The sequence below is a fragment of the Chrysochloris asiatica genome, unplaced genomic scaffold, assembly GCF_000296735.1.
Source record: "Chrysochloris asiatica unplaced genomic scaffold, ChrAsi1.0 scaffold00033, whole genome shotgun sequence".
NCBI lineage: Eukaryota > Metazoa > Chordata > Mammalia > Afrosoricida > Chrysochloridae > Chrysochloris > Chrysochloris asiatica.
Genome location: NW_006408551.1, coordinates 19,913,133 through 19,928,806, shown reverse-complemented (window position 1 = coordinate 19,928,806; position 15,674 = coordinate 19,913,133). Strand labels below are relative to the sequence as shown.

Below are 15,674 nucleotides of genomic sequence, written 5' to 3'. Positions count from 1 at the left end.
GAGAGGGGAGAGAGCGCAAGCATGAGCGTGCTCTGGTAGCGTAGTAGTTATGAATCAGGCTGCTAACCTCAAGTTTGAAACTACCAACCATTCCACGGGAGAAAGATGAGGCTTTCTGTTCCTGTAAAGATTTACAGCTTTGAAAACCCTGTACAGGGTCACTATGAGTCAGAAGCAACTCCACAGTACTTAACAACATCAACAACAAGGAGAATATAAGAGTTGCTAGCTTCTTTAGTAAAGCACTGTGGTAATTTACGTATTGGGACTTCACATTTAAGTTCTGTAATACAATTAAATGTAACATTAAAATACTAAAGATAGGTAATAGCACCTAAGTTTTTTTGTTTATATATTTATTTGCTGATTTTTTTCCTTACCTAGAATCTTTTGTTTTGGAAAAAGGAACCAGTGTTCTGCTACACTTCAAAACAGCTAATCAGATATACTGGTTGCAATCCTTGCTTGTTGATACAAGTTTTATCTTTTGTACTTACAGCTTACTCCTAAAAATAGAAGTGTAATGTAGTATCCATGTCTAACTTTACAATATGTATGTTTTCACTTTGATGTATAATGTGTTTTCAGCAAGTGCTGGGGTGGCACTGTGGATAAACAGTGAACTGCTTGCTAAGCACAAGGTTGTGGTGGTCCTATGCAGTATTTCTCCTTTTGTGACTGACTGATTTCACTCAACATAATGTCCTCAAGTTTCATCCATGTTATGTTTACAGCTTCCTTGTTCTTCAAAGTAGCATTATATTTCATTGTGTGTATGTATCACAGTTTGTTTATCCATTCTTCAGTTTATGGTTTAATCATAATTTAAGTGTAATTAATTTATTTTAGGAGTCCTGATGTGGTGTTGTGGGTTAATGTGCTGCTGGACTGCAAAATCAGTTTAATCCATAAGGTCGGTGGTTCAAGCTCACCAGCTGCTCCTTGGAAACCCTATAGAGGGTCACTATGGGTCAGAACCAACTCGGCGGCACTTAACAACAACAATAGTTTATTTTAGGCTTCATATAGTTTGAGTGTCATTTAAGTTTAAATTATTTCCATTTCAGTGTAATAAAAAAGACGATCCTTTAAAGTCAGAAGCAGTGATGGAATCAAAAGACTCAGTCCAACCTGAAAAAATGCTTACTCCTTGGAGACATCAAAGGCTTGGGTATGTATTTTATAAGAAATATATCATGGTATTAGATGATCAACATTGCCAAATATTTACTCTCATTTCGTTTCTATTAGGAAGGTGAATTCTGAATACAGAGCGAAGTTTCTGAGCCCAGCTCAGTATTTATATAAAGCTGGAGCTTGGACTCATATAAAAGAAAATATGCCAAATCAGGTGAGTATTTATAAACCTAGTTGAGCCACTTCTTGAGTTTCCTTCGTATTGTTTACTATGGCATAGACTATACCAGTACTGTGATCATTTATGGGCAGGGCTGTCTCTGCTTGACTGAGTGCCTTAAGTGCAGGGATTTTCTGGCTCTTCTTTGGTCTGGCAGAGGCCCAGAGCCTAGTCCACTCTCAGGACAGGTCTTGGAATCAGTACTTAACTGCTACACTCTGCTTCACTGCTATGGTTTCTTCAATTACTGGGGCAAGAGTGAAATGACACTCCTGAGGCTATGGGATAGACTTTGACAACTCAGCAACATTAACGATTGCACATTGAAACATGGGGATGCTTTTTAGAAGTAAACTCTGGAATAAATGAAGGCTCTTCATAACAAGTTTCTGTGCATCCAGACTACCCTGACTAGTAGTTTGACGACATCAGAGTGTCTTTGCTTTGTTAAATGTAACACTATTACTAGTAATTTTAAGTGTAAGAGTTGACCAGAAACAGTTAAACTTTTGGCAGTGAGAAAATAATATTGAATTATCCTTTAGGAAGGTTTGCAAGTGTGGTTCATTGAAGCAATGGGATTCTGCTGGGCATATGTGCTTTCTTATGCCATGGCAGGTACTAATCTTTGCTTTGTTGTTGTTAAGTGCTGTCAAGTTAATTCTGACTCAGCGGCCCATATAGGGTTTCCAAGGAGCAGCTAGTGGGTTTGAACCGCCAACCTTGCAGTTAGCAATCCAATGCACATCCTACAGGCCATACCAAGACTCCTGGCTGATTCCCTGGATGAATACTCTCAGCCTTTCCCATTCACTAGTGCCTTGCTGTAGTGCTGAGGACATTTAGAGTCAGACTTCACTACCTGCGTTTTTGCCTTTAAGTGAAAAAAAAAAAAAGTTCTAACAGAGTATCCAGAAACCCTTTAGAGAAATTCTGTTTCATCTTTAAATACTATTACAGCACTTTCTAACTATAAAGGTGCTCTTAAACACAATTTTGAGGATGAAGTTTACATTTTTTTAATTGTAAAGTTGTATTTAGTGAAGCCAGCAGGTGGCAGTATGGTGTATAAATGAGTGCAGTCTCCTTTTTGTATGAAACTATTTGCACTCGATGGCACCTGACAACAACAACAACAACATTTGCATATTAGGGGATTCAAATCACCTGAAATTCATCAGATCAGTTTTCAAAAACATTCTATCACTTGGTTGAACATATTGCAAAAATTTTTTATGGGATATTTATCATTAAATATTCTGTTTTTACAAAGTTGAATTTTTGTTGATTCCAAAAAAGTGTTGAGAAATTTGAGGAGCGAAGCCTCCTGACCCTCTCAATGGAGGGTTCGATAGTTGTTGTTGGTTGTTGTTGTGAAGTGCCGTCGAGTGAATTCCAACTCATAGCAACCCTGTATAGGGTTTCTGAAGAGCAGCTGGTGGATTTGAGCCTCCGACCTTGCAGTTCAAATCGACCTTGTGGTCCAGTGTATTTCCAAAGCGCCACACCAGAACGCCTCTGTAGTAGTAGCAGATGTCCATGAGGCCAGGCAATTAAGCTGGCAAGGGGTTTCCAAGGATCCCTAGTGGCACAATGCTTAAGTTAACCGAAAGGTGAATGGTTCAAATCTACCAACTTCTCCATAGGAGAAAAATACCTGGCAGTCTTTTCCCATTGAACTGACAGTCTAGAAAACCCTTTGGGGGCAGTTCTACTCTGTTTTGTAGAGTTGCTATAAGTTGAAATCAACACACACACAACAACAACAAAGGGTTTCTGGCATGTCGGTACTCTTCCAGAGGTGCGGAAGTTGGAATAATGATTACTTGTCATTGACAGCGTCCCAACATGCAAGGGAGTGGCTGGTTTTCAAGGTAATATTAAGATAGCTTTGTTATTGAATTAAAAAGTACTAAAAATACAAATAAATATTGATGGACTTTATAGGAAAGAATAATAAGCTATTTTATTGATTCCCATTAATACTGAGTTATGGCATTAACCTGTCATTAAGTTTGTTTCTGTATTCCTTCCCCTAGGGTTCTCTGAATGCCATGTGGTATGCAGAGGTTGGTTGCTTTTGAGTTTTTCAAAATTATGATAATATATAGAGTACGTGTGTAAATGACAATTGGAGTAAGAAGTAGGTGTCAGTATTTTTCTTAGCTGCTACAAATCTCTCACTGCCTGCTGGCCTAAAATAAAATAACTGCATCATGCTTGACTATTTTAATTTATGCTTAAAAATGCACATAGTCAGATGAATGTGTGTGGCTGTGTTTTGTTTTTGTTTTTCCTTTTTTTCCCAACTGTATTTGTGCAATATGTAGACTATGCTACTTGGTGATCATTGCTATGAAGCATTTTTAATAATATTTGCTGTCTCAACGTCCCTGCATAGGTTAAAGAACTCCGAGAGAAGGCTGAGTTTTACAGGAAACGAGTCCTGGGAACACATTTTTCTCGGGACCATCTGAATCAGCTTCTGTCTGATAACAATTGCTGTTGGGATGTCTCCTCAGCGAGCTCCGAAGGAACCCATAGTAGCAACATCAGAGCTCTAGATCTTGCTGGGTGAGATGTTCTTTGTGGATGGTGAAAAGTATGGTGCTGCTTGTACTGTTGTTAGTGCCATCAAGTTGATTCTAATTCACAGGGTCCCAGTCAGTATACAACACAGTGAAACACTGGCTCTGTGCCATCCTCAGAATCGCTGCCGTTTTTCAGCCCTTTGTTGCAGCCGCTGTATCAGTCTATCTTGTTAAGGGTTCTCCTTTTTTTCACTGACCCTGTATTTTACCAAGCATGATGTCCTTCTGCAAGTACTGGTCCCCCCTGAAACTGTGTTCAAGGTTTGTGAGATGAAGTCTCTCTACCCTTGTTTCTAAGGAGCGTTCTGTCTGTACTTCTTTCAAGACAGATTTATTCTTCTGACAGTCCATGGTATATTTAATATTTTTCACCAAAACCATAATTTGAAGGCATCAGCCATTCAGTTTTTCTTATTCAATGCCGAGCTTTCCATGCGTATGAGGCGATTGAAAATACCTGTCTTGGGTCAGGTGCATCTTAGTCCTCAAAGTGACATTGTTGCTTTTTTAGCACTTTAAAAAGATCTTTTGCAACAGATTTGCCCAATGCAAATGGTGTTTCCATGGACACTGATTATGGATCCAAGTGAATTCTTGACAACTTCAATCTTTTCTCCATTTATCATGATGTTGCTTATTGGCTCAGTTTTGAGGATTATTGTGCTCTTGATATTGAGGTATAATCCACACTAAAGGTCTGATCTTCATCAGTAAGTGCTTCAAGTCCTTTTCATTTTTAGCAAGCAAGGTTATCTCATATGCATGTTACAGTTTGCTGGTGAGTTTTCCTCTAATCCTGATGCTGCATTTTTCTTATGCTTCAGATTCATGGTTTATTTGCTCAGCACACAGATTGAATAAGTATGGTGAAAGGATACGGCCCTAATGCACACCTTTGCTGATTTTGAGCCATGCAGTATCCACTAGTGCTGTTGGGATAACTACTTCTTGGTCTGTGTACATGTGCACAATTAAGTATTCTAGAATTCCCAGTCTTTTCAGTGTTATCTATAACTTGTTTTCGTCCACACAGTGTACTGCCTTTGCTTAGTCAATAACACAGGTAGACATATTTCTGGTATTCTCCTTTTATACCAAGGTCCACCTGACATCGGCAATGATCTCTTTCATTCCTCATACCCTTCTGAATCAAGGTTGAATTTGTGACAGTTCCTTGTTGATGCACTGCTGCAGTCATTTTAAAATTGTTCTATGGTTTCTGCCTTCTGTTGGATCATTTTATTTTGGAATGGGCATAAATGTGTATCTCTTTGAATCAACTGAGCAGGTATCTGCCTTCCAAATTCCTTGGCATAGACTAGTGAACACTTCAGCATTGCATCTGCCAACTGGTAGACTGTCAATACCTGGAGCCTTGTTTTCACCAATGTCTTCAGTGTAGCTTGGATTTCTTCTGCCAGTACCATTGGTTCTGGATCATGTGATGAATATCAACAGTTTCGTTTTGGAATAGCGACTCTGTGCACTCTTTTCCATCTTTTTTTGATGCTTTCTGCTGCATTCAGTATTTTGCCCATAGACTTCCTTTAGTATTACAACTTGAGGTTTAAATTCTTTCTTCAGTTCTTTCAGCCTGAGAAATACTGAGCTTGTTCTTTCCTTTAGGTTATCTAACTTCAGGTCTTTGTACATTTCATTGTAATAATGTGTCTTCTTGAGCTGCCCTTTGAAATCTTCTGTATAGTTCTTTCATTTCATTATTTCTTTCATCCACTTTAGTTACGCTGCGTTCTGGAACATGGTGGAAGCCATGCCATCAAGGAACGGAACAGCAAGAGACCCTGAGCATGAAAAGCTCATTGTTTAGCAAAGCGACGACAATGGGTGTCTCCTTGAATGTCTTCTGACATCCAATTTGGTCTTTTCTTGCTTGTCTTTTACTGACCTTTGTTTTCTTCATGTATGATGTCCTTGATAGCATTTCACAACTTGTCTGGTCTTTGGTCAGAAGTATTCCTTATGTCTAATCTTTTCTTGAGATGTTTTCTAAATTCAGGTGGGATATACAGTTAACTCTTGAACAACGTGACTTGGAATTGTGTGGTCCCACTTAGATGGAGGTGTTTTCCTGTTGCTTTTTCAGTGCGCTCAAGGGTTGTGAGCAGCCACTTATAGTGCCATCAATCTATAGATAAATGGGCCTGTACACTTCAAACCCACTTTATTCAAGGAATTATAAATTCATAATCCAATAATTAGAAATTATACTTGGCTTTTTGATGTAACGAGATCAGTACTCCTAACCTCCATATGATTCAAGGGTCAGCTTTACTCAGGATTGTACTTTGGTTCTCATGACCTTGTTTTAATTTTCTTCAGCTTCACCTCGAACTTGCATGTGAACAATTAATGATGTGTTCCACAGCTTCTCATCCTTGTTCTGACTGATGATCTCAAGCTTCTCCATTATGTCTCTTCAAATGTAGTTGATTTGATTCTTCTGTATGTCCTCTGATGAGGACCATGTATAGAGTTGTCATTTATGTTGTTGAAACGTTATTTCCTATGAATAGGTTATTGTTGTTGTTAAGTGCCGTCAAGTAGGTTTTGACCCATAGCGACCCAGTAGAGGGTTTCCAGGGAGCAGCTGGTGAGCTTCAACCGCCAACCTTGTGGTTCAAACTGACTTTGCAGTCCAGCGCATTAACCCACAAGCCCCATACCAAGACTCCAAATAGATCGCTAGTCTTGGAAAATTCTATCATGGTCTCTGGCATTATTACTATTTGTTTAAACTACTGCTCCTTCTCTGTTTCTAACTTTCTCATTGCAGTCACCAGTAATTATCAGTGCATGTTGATTGCATGTTTGGTCAATTTCAGACTTGATAAAAAGCTTCAGTTCCCCCTCCCCCCCTTTTTTATTTATTTAAGGTTTTTATTGTGGATTGAGTTTAAACGTTTACAGGGCAGATCATCAGTTTTACATTCAACAAACCATACACCTTGTTTCATTACAATGATTATAATCCCCTCCCTGAACCATCAGTTAAACAGTGTTTCTCTCTGTTTACTTTAGGCTCCTCCTCCTTTATTTTTTTAAACATTCAGGCGTATATAATAATTTACACCACCAAAGGGCACATTCTGCAAGTCTGCCTCCTGGCTGCCAGATTTTAGTCCCTCTCTTCCCATGAATCTAGAGTCCTCATCTCTGCCTCCATCTCTGGACTTCTCAGAGAAGCAGCAACACCAGAGATGGGAACATGGAGAGAGGGAGCAGCTAAGGACTCTAGACTCATGGAAAGAGAGGGACTAAGACCGTCTTCAGATTTTTTTTCTCCTTTTTTCTGCTAGTTCTATCTTAGTCGTATTCAGAGATTTTTCGTTGATTTTCTAAGTCTCCATCTGGTACAGTTTGCAATCACCGCTACACTAAAATACTGTGGAAGAAAAGGGCTGGCAATCTGTTTCTGTTAAGATTGTTGTTGTTGTTAAGTGCCGTCGAGTTGGTTCTGACTCACCACGACCCTGTGTAGGGTTTCTGAGGAGTGACTGGCGGTTTGAATCACTGACCTTGCAGTTAGTAGTTCAGTGCGTGTCCTACAGTGCCACAATCATGAAAACTTCAGAAACACATGGCATTGCCATGATTTGGAATCAACTGTTTGGCTACTAACCACAACAGTTCATTCTCCGTGAGAAATAAAGCTAAATTTGTGCACGAGTACATACATAATGCTGAATAGAAATCTTAAAGGTTATGGTTTGAAATATTCCTTATTACTAATTAAGAACAGAAAAGGTCTGATGTGGCACTGTAGGTTAAGCACTGGACTGTTAACCACAAGGTTGGCAGTTCAAACCCACCAATCTCACCTTGGAAACCCTATGCAGGGTTGCTATCAGTAAGAACTGACTTGATGGAACTTAACAACACAAGCACACATTAGAAATAAACATGGCTAAAAAAGGAAAGAAAAAGGGGAGAGAAAGGAAGATGCAACAATAGTATAAAAAAACCTTTAGATTGTAATCTATTGACCCATTTGATTCTTTATCATTAATGGGTTTTGTGGCTATTATGGAATTTGGGCTATGATCTTATGAAAGAATTTTCTGATAGTAGGGTTTTAACATGAACATGATTTTTTTGTGTTGTTAGGTGCCGTTGAGTTGGTTCCAAGTCATAGCAACTTTATGTACAATGGAACAAAACACTAACCGGTCCTGCACTAGCCTCATTAATTGTTGCCACATTTGAGAAAAGGAACACGTTGATTTATAGCAAATAGAGTAGTTTTTAGTTGTCCCATGATGTTAATATAGTCATGTGTACCAAATTAATTCATCGTTTATAATTTTGTGACATGTGATTTTGAAAGGTTATCACCAGATCTATTATTTAATTATATCTTAAAAAAACAAAAAATCTAAAGTATAAAATTTAAATCTGCTTATTTGACATGCAGGTATGCTTGAGTTTGTGCACCAAATTCTAACTGAGTGACTAGTTAAGCCAAGTGGAGTCCTAGTTTATGCGTGTAACTGCCAGTTTAGGGAACATATATGAGTTTTGTCAGCATAGATGCAAGCAACTATCATGTGTGAAGGTAGAAGAGGAGATAAATATGTTTTACTTATGAATATTTTAATAGAAACTGTAGAGTATGTCTTTTAGTTTTTATGCTGTAAAATGAACTCATAATTAGATTTCTTTCACCACTATATGAGGGAAGGTAACATTTGGGGTAATCAATTTGTGGGCCATTAGAGGGAATCAGACTTAGTAAAAATTAGAATAACAGAAAACTTAAAACTATTCAAGTTTAGAATAGGACTTGTTTTATTTTGCAGAGATCCTACAAGCCATCAGACTTTGAAGAAATGTCATTCTACTAAACTAGATGAAACAAGACCTACCTTGGACGAACAGCCCTCCAAATACGCCACTGAGAAACTGGGCATGTCAGGCACTGCCACTATGCCTGTTCGAAGACGTCTTGCTTGGGATGCAGATAACACCAATGAAGAGCCACAAAAACAACCAACAGGGAAGGAGGAGGAGGAGGAAAGTGAAAGGGACAGACAGGTTTATCGGGAAGAGTTAGAGAAGTTGGAAGTAAATGAAAGATCCAAGGCAAACAAGAGAAAAGACTGGTAAGAGTTTTAAGTTAGTACGTAGAAGCATTATGATACGTGGTTCATAAGTGGTATGTTCTGTCAGTAAGTGCAGCCACTCCTCACTTACTGACATGGTTAGATTCCAAAGACCTGGTTGTTATGCAAAAAATTGACAATATGTGAAAAGGAAGAGTGACCCCATCAGATCACAAAAGCTCATGACTACATCATTAAATAACTGTCAGATTACATCATTACAACATAACCACTGAGAATCATGGCTCAGCCAAGTTGGCACATAACTTCTCCTGACCATCACAGCTTGGCGTTCATTACTGCCAGATGTATGTCGTTAATGCACAAAATAGTTGAATAGTAGACTTCCTACTGTTGTTGGATAATGAGAAAGTCGGTAAGTGAGGTATAGGTGTATAGTAGTTTTTGTATTTGGGGCTTTATGGCTAGTATAGCATAGACTTTACTGTAATGTCATGAACCAAGCAAGTGTTTTTGTTTGGTGTAGGCTATGATTCACTCAGGTACTTGTGCCACCTCCACTTGACAATTGAACGCTTGAACCCTGAGCCACTTGGGGAGGGAGCAGTTAGGGTTCTCATTCTTTATGTTTTCTTAATTATGATGTACTAGATTTATAGCTGTTTCTGGAAGGATGATTTTCTTTGTGAATTAAGAAAAATAGCTGAAGTCCTTTAATATCAGATGGTTATATTAAAAAGAAGAAAAAGGTAATGTTAAAATATTGATTTATGCAAATACCTAATTCCTTTAGCTTTCTGTGCACGATTATTTGAGGAATGCTTCTCTTGTTGATAATGGTGATTTTTTCCCATAGTCATTATCATTTGTGAGTTTTGTGGTTAATGTGGAGTTTATTGTTGTTGTTAAGTGCTGTCGCGTTAGTTCTGACTCATAGCACCCTGATTTAAAGGGTAATTATTGACTGTTTTGTGGCTGACTTGCAGTGAACTTGTCTCTTGGATTTGATAGTAATTTTTTTTTTTCAGAAACAAAATGGCCTTTTTTAAGTTTCACACTTTATTATATGAGGTGGCTTCAAAAAGTTCAGGGGATTTCAACCAGTGAGATGAAAAAAAATGTGTATGATTTGTTGAAAGTAAAACTGATTTTCTGCTCTGTAAGTGTTCACCTAATTCACAATAAAAAGTAAAAAATAGAGCTTTGTGGAAAAAACTCCATTATCTCATAATTTTATTTTTACATCATCTTTGTGAGTCTCCTTCATAATCATGTAAAAATATTTGTGATCATATTTTCTGGAGGAAAACACTGTATAATAGGTTGTTGAAATTTGTAGGTCGGATTCTTCTTCTGTATCCTCAGGACAAGGAGGCAGGCTTCCTACACCACAGCTGAGAGAACTCGGCGGAGCCCAGAGGACTCATCATGACCGCACCACTCCAGCTGTTGGTAAGAGGCAAACACTGTGCAGTTCTTATTTAACCTGTTTTTCTGCAAGATAATCTGCTTATTGAAACCTTTATCTTTGGGTTTCTCCAGGTGGTGCTGTTTTAGTGTCCCCATCTAAAGTGAAGGTTCCAGTGCCAGAACAGAGGAAAAATATGCTCCATCAGGATTGCTTGGAAGCTTCAAAGAAAGATTTTAGCAAGGTGAATATTTATATGTTGGGGAAAAGCATCTCTTTAAGATATGATTGTTTTGTGGTTGTTCTTAAGGACCATTAAGTCAGTTCCGACTCATAGTCATCTTGTATAGGGTTTCCAAAGAGTGTTGGTGGATTTGAACCACCTACCTTGTAGTTAGTAGTCCAGTGCTTATTGTACAGCATCAAATGAATAGGTTAATAATTTAGAAAATTCTATTGTATATGAAGATGATGCCATTAACCTATTTTTTGTAAGGCAGAGGCATTCGATTGCTGTATTTTTTTTTCTTTAATGGTAGTGGCATTACATTTCTACATTTCTACTGTTGTATCAGTAATGACCTAGCAGAAAGTGAAGGGGGGAAATAGCTATTGAGCATCTATTGTGTGACAAGCATCTTATTCATTCTGTGTATTTCCATTGTATCCCAGTTATATTTCAGACACTGTTTTGTGCAGTGAACAAAATCCAGGCCCTCATTGAACTTAAATAGTAGTAGAGAGGGAAGACAATAAGCAAAGCAAAATAAAATGCATAGTCTGTTAGTGAATGGCATGAATTATGGAGAAAAATAAAGCAGGGAGAGTGATTAGGAAGTAGCCAGAAAGTCCTCACTGGAGGCTAACATCTGAGTAGAATTTGAAGGGGCTGAGGGATTGACCCATAGCTGGAAAGGCTTTCAGGGCAGAGAGAATAAGAAGAGTAAGTTCAAAGTCCCTGAGGTGGGTGGATTTTCAAATTTCTTGAACAATAGTTAGAAGGTCATTGTGGCTGTAACAGAGAGCAAGGGAAGAGCGTAGTATAGCTGATGAATTCAGAGACATACTTGTGGCTGCCCACTGGTGGCAGGGTCAGTAGATAGAAGACTGTAGTAGAGCCTTGTAGGTCATAGAAGAGACTTGGAGTTTGATTCTCAATGAAATGAGCCATTGAAGGAGCAGTAGGAGAACATGATTCCCGAAACAACTTAGGTTTTTCCAGGGTTACTTTGGCTGTTGTGTTATGAATAAACAGTAGGGGGAGCAATAGTGTGGATGAGAAACCAACTAGGAGTCTCTGGTAGCATAGTGGTTTTACAGTCTCCGAAACCCTGTAGAGGGTGGTTATGAGTCGGAATCCACTCCACAGCACATAACCACCACCACCACCATACTCAGGTAAGAGGTGATGGCCCTTTGAAGCTTATGTGGAGATCATGTGATGAAGCTCAATTCTGTATACACTTTCAAAGGTTCAGCTGGTAAGATTTATTGCTGGAAAAGAGTAGGAATGAGAGAAATTAAAGAATCAAGGCTAACTTGAAATTATTGTCCTGAGTGACACTTTATGTAAGGCTAGCCAGGATGAGTTGTATGTTTTTCTTCAGGCATGCTTGGCTGCAGAGGTACAGAATAGGTAGAGAGGTAGATTTAGCTGCAGTTTACATTTTGTTGAGGTAGCAAGACAAAGTGAGAAAGGGAATCAGGGCTTTAAGATACCTACAAGAAAGTGACTATGATGATTGGCCATGGAAGTTAAATTAGGGAGGGCAAATAGGACTTGAAAAGGTAAGCTACAGTGATATGGCAACAGGAATAATTCATGGAATGTACCTCAATTTAGGAGACCTGGTATGGTGCTGTGGGTTAATGTGCTGGACTGCAAAGTCAGTTTGAACCTCAAGGCTGGCAGTTCAAGCCCACCAACTCCTCCTCGGAAACTGTATACAGGTTTGCTAATGCATCGGAACCAACTAGATACCACTTAACAACAACAACCACAATTTAAGCCAGTTTCCTTAAAGATTTGTTGGACTTGCCACACATGAGAAGGGTTTTATAGTTAGGAGTTATGTTGCTTGGAAATTGAGATTATGGAGAGGTTGCAGTTACAGTGATCATGGCTGAAATAGGATAGGGAGATGATTAAAGGAAAGATCAGTGAACTGAGATCAGCTACCTAGCTATCAAGATTAACAAGAGTTATAAGAGTTATAGTAGTTCAGCACTGGAGAGAGTGTTAGAACCAGAAACGAAAATCTTTAGGAAATGGAGGTGACCTAGTTGATAAGATGACTGTAAAAGAAGAGGAAATGGGGATCATTTAATGCTGTGATATTTAATGTTCAGCATTGTTAGGGAAGAGGAAGGGAGGGAATGATCCTGTAAGAGGCACTGAAGAGCACGGAGGATGGGTGCCTCTTTCGGGTTGATGTATGAGCTACCAGATGACAATCTACCTACTTTCTGAGAGCAAGAAGATGAAACATTTAGAGAAGAGTTTGAAAATCCATAGGAAATTTTGCTGTCGACTAATTATAAACTTCAGAGGGCACATTACAAAGTTTGTAGATGTTAGGGAGGAGTAGGAGTTGGAATCAGCGAACTGAAGTACAGAGCCTTGTTGGGGACAAGAGTGTTAGCCCTGAGGAGTAACTTGGTGCCCTGGGATTCTTATGACTGTCTTAAGCAGGGGTAATGTGCTGAAAAACATTTGAGAAATTCTAGCAGCCAATCCTACAAAAGCCTAAATAGGCGTATAAATGCATTAATAACAATCCTATAGCGAATGTCCTAGTAAATGGTAAAATACTAAAGGTATTCCTTCTATTTTATGAATACAACAGAGATGTTCACTTTTATTATTATCATTTAATGTTTATTTTAATTCATAGTAAGAAAATTACATAATCTCAGTAAATATTGAAAAAGTGGGAAAAAAATGAGCATTGTTTAAAGGTATACTGCTAATTGAGAAGAGTATATGAAATATAGTGGTATTTTTAAATAAAGAAATGCACTGGCGTACATATACCTAAATATCACAAAGTGTCATAGATATTTCTGGGCAGTGGGTGCAAGACCAGTTGTTTTAGTTTAGTTCAGTCAGCATTTTTTATTTTCTACAATGACAATGTATAACTATCCTAAAAGTCCCTGTATAATTTCATTTTTTAGAGGACTGCAAGGTAGTAAAATTCTTCATAGTTCCATATTCTCCTCCACCACTTGTCTGTCAGTTTGTCATACTGTGGTGGCTTGTGGGTTGCTGTGATTCTGGAAGCTATGCCATGGTTGTTTTAAATACCAGCAGGGTCACCAACTGTAGACAGGTTTCAGATGAGCTTCCAAATGAAGAGCGGCTAGGAAGAAGAAGAGACGAACTACGTCTGAATATTTTGTCACTGAAAACCTTATCAATAGCAGAGAAACACTGTCAGATATAGTGCCATAAAATGAGCCTCTCAGGTTGGAAGGCACTCAAAATGTGACTGGGGAAGAGCTGCCTCCTCAAAGCATAGTTGACTGTGATGATGTGAATGGAGTGAAGCCCATGGAAGTAAAGCCCTCTTGACCTTCATTTGCTGAGGGGGCCCAACTCAAATGAAGAGAAACAGCTGTAAACATCCATTAATACTTGGAACATGGAATGTATGAACTATGAATCTAGGGAAATTGGAAATTGTCAAAAATTAAATGGAATGCATGAACATCAATATCTTAAGCATTAGTGAGCTGAAATGGACTGGTGTTGGCCATTTTGAATCTAACAGCCACATGGTTTACTATCCTGGGATTGACAAACTGAAGAGGAATGGTGATGGTGTTGCATTCATTGTCAAATAGAACATATCCAGATCAGTGATGAGGTACAACACTGTCTGTGATAGGATAATATTCATGCACCTAAAGGGAAGACCAATATTCTTCAAATTTATGCATCAACCACTAAAGCCAATGAGGATGACATAGAAGAATTTTACCAACTTCTTCAATCAGAAATTGATCAAACACACAATCAAGATTATTGATCAATACTGGTGATTGGAATGCAAACGTTGGAAACAGAGGAAAGTTCAGTTGTTAGAAAATATGGTGATAGAAATTATGCTGGAGATCGCATGATAGAATTCTGTAAAACCACATAGGACCACTCCTGTAAAAGACTAAGAAAAAGAACCCATACTAAATGGGGGGAGAGGGATTCTTTGCTGGTTACCAGGATGTGGGGTGGGGTGGGGTGAGGGGAGAGAAGGGAAGGTGGAGCACAGGGTAGGGAATAGACACAGGATAGTTTGTGTGCTAGTGAGGGGGGCAGTACACAAGAAGGGGGAGGGGAATGGAAGAACAAGGTGGATGGGAAAACAATTAGTAGGTTTGCATGGGCTAAGCGGGATAGAGGTAAATAATGATGCATGCACAACCTTGGAACAAAAGGGCTCTGGGATACAGGGATTGAGACATGGTTGGAATGGGAAAAGGGAAATAATGTTAAGATGCTTGGCTGTCTTTCCAATCTTGGTTTCCCTGGCATACCATTATAAAATAGACACTGGAGGGGGAGAGAAAGGAATAGCCAGAAATATCACCATCGAAAGCTCTTAAGTCCGTCCGTATTCTGCTTATAACTGACTGGAATACCTAAAATGGGGCTACAATGTGCCCAGTGAGGGAGGCTTCCTGTGGAGCCTCTGCATTACATAAGTCCATAGGTGGAATCCTGAACCCCATCCAGAATCTTCTGAGGTGGGAAATTTCCACTTGACAGTATGGGCAGACCAACCTGAAGCAACTAGAAGAACAGAAGGTACTTCCTGAAAGAAAGACCAACAGGAAAAACACAAAACAATAACAGTAGTCTGACTGATCACTACAAGAACAAACAAAGTTGCTTGCCCAGGAGACATCAAGGCAAATGATCAGGTTCTGTCAGGGCAAACCCCCTTCCAAGACTAAGACTCAGTGGGAATACACAAGCAGATATGCACTCTGATTGGTGATCACGTTCATCACTGATAAGGGGAAGTGAGGGAAAAACAGCAATGAAGCTGCGAGCTAAGACCTACAATGTTCAATAGACTCCTGTGAACCTGGGTGGAGACTTGGTTGGCCAGCATTGTGGCAAGACCTGGGGACTCTTGGACCCAGAGTCAGTGACATAGCCATAGAGGACTAGAGTGGAGAGCGAAGCATCCAGCTGATAAGAAGAGAGGGTATATGTATAAAAACACACACAC

General features: G+C 39.0%; 1 protein-coding gene across 1 annotated transcript in view; it reads left to right on the top strand.

Annotated features, from left to right (window-relative positions):
* MDM1 (Mdm1 nuclear protein homolog (mouse)) overlaps positions 1-15,674 on the top strand; it is a 58,494-nt gene that overhangs the window by 28,110 nt on the left and 14,710 nt on the right. Inside the window, exons 4-10 of the mRNA XM_006859613.1 lie at positions 1,068-1,171; positions 1,252-1,351; positions 3,397-3,426; positions 3,759-3,931; positions 8,766-9,068; positions 10,369-10,481; positions 10,572-10,681. Of these exons, the coding sequence (XP_006859675.1) occupies positions 1,068-1,171; positions 1,252-1,351; positions 3,397-3,426; positions 3,759-3,931; positions 8,766-9,068; positions 10,369-10,481; positions 10,572-10,681 (933 nt within the window). The remainder of the gene's footprint in view (positions 1-1,067; positions 1,172-1,251; positions 1,352-3,396; positions 3,427-3,758; positions 3,932-8,765; positions 9,069-10,368; positions 10,482-10,571; positions 10,682-15,674) is intronic.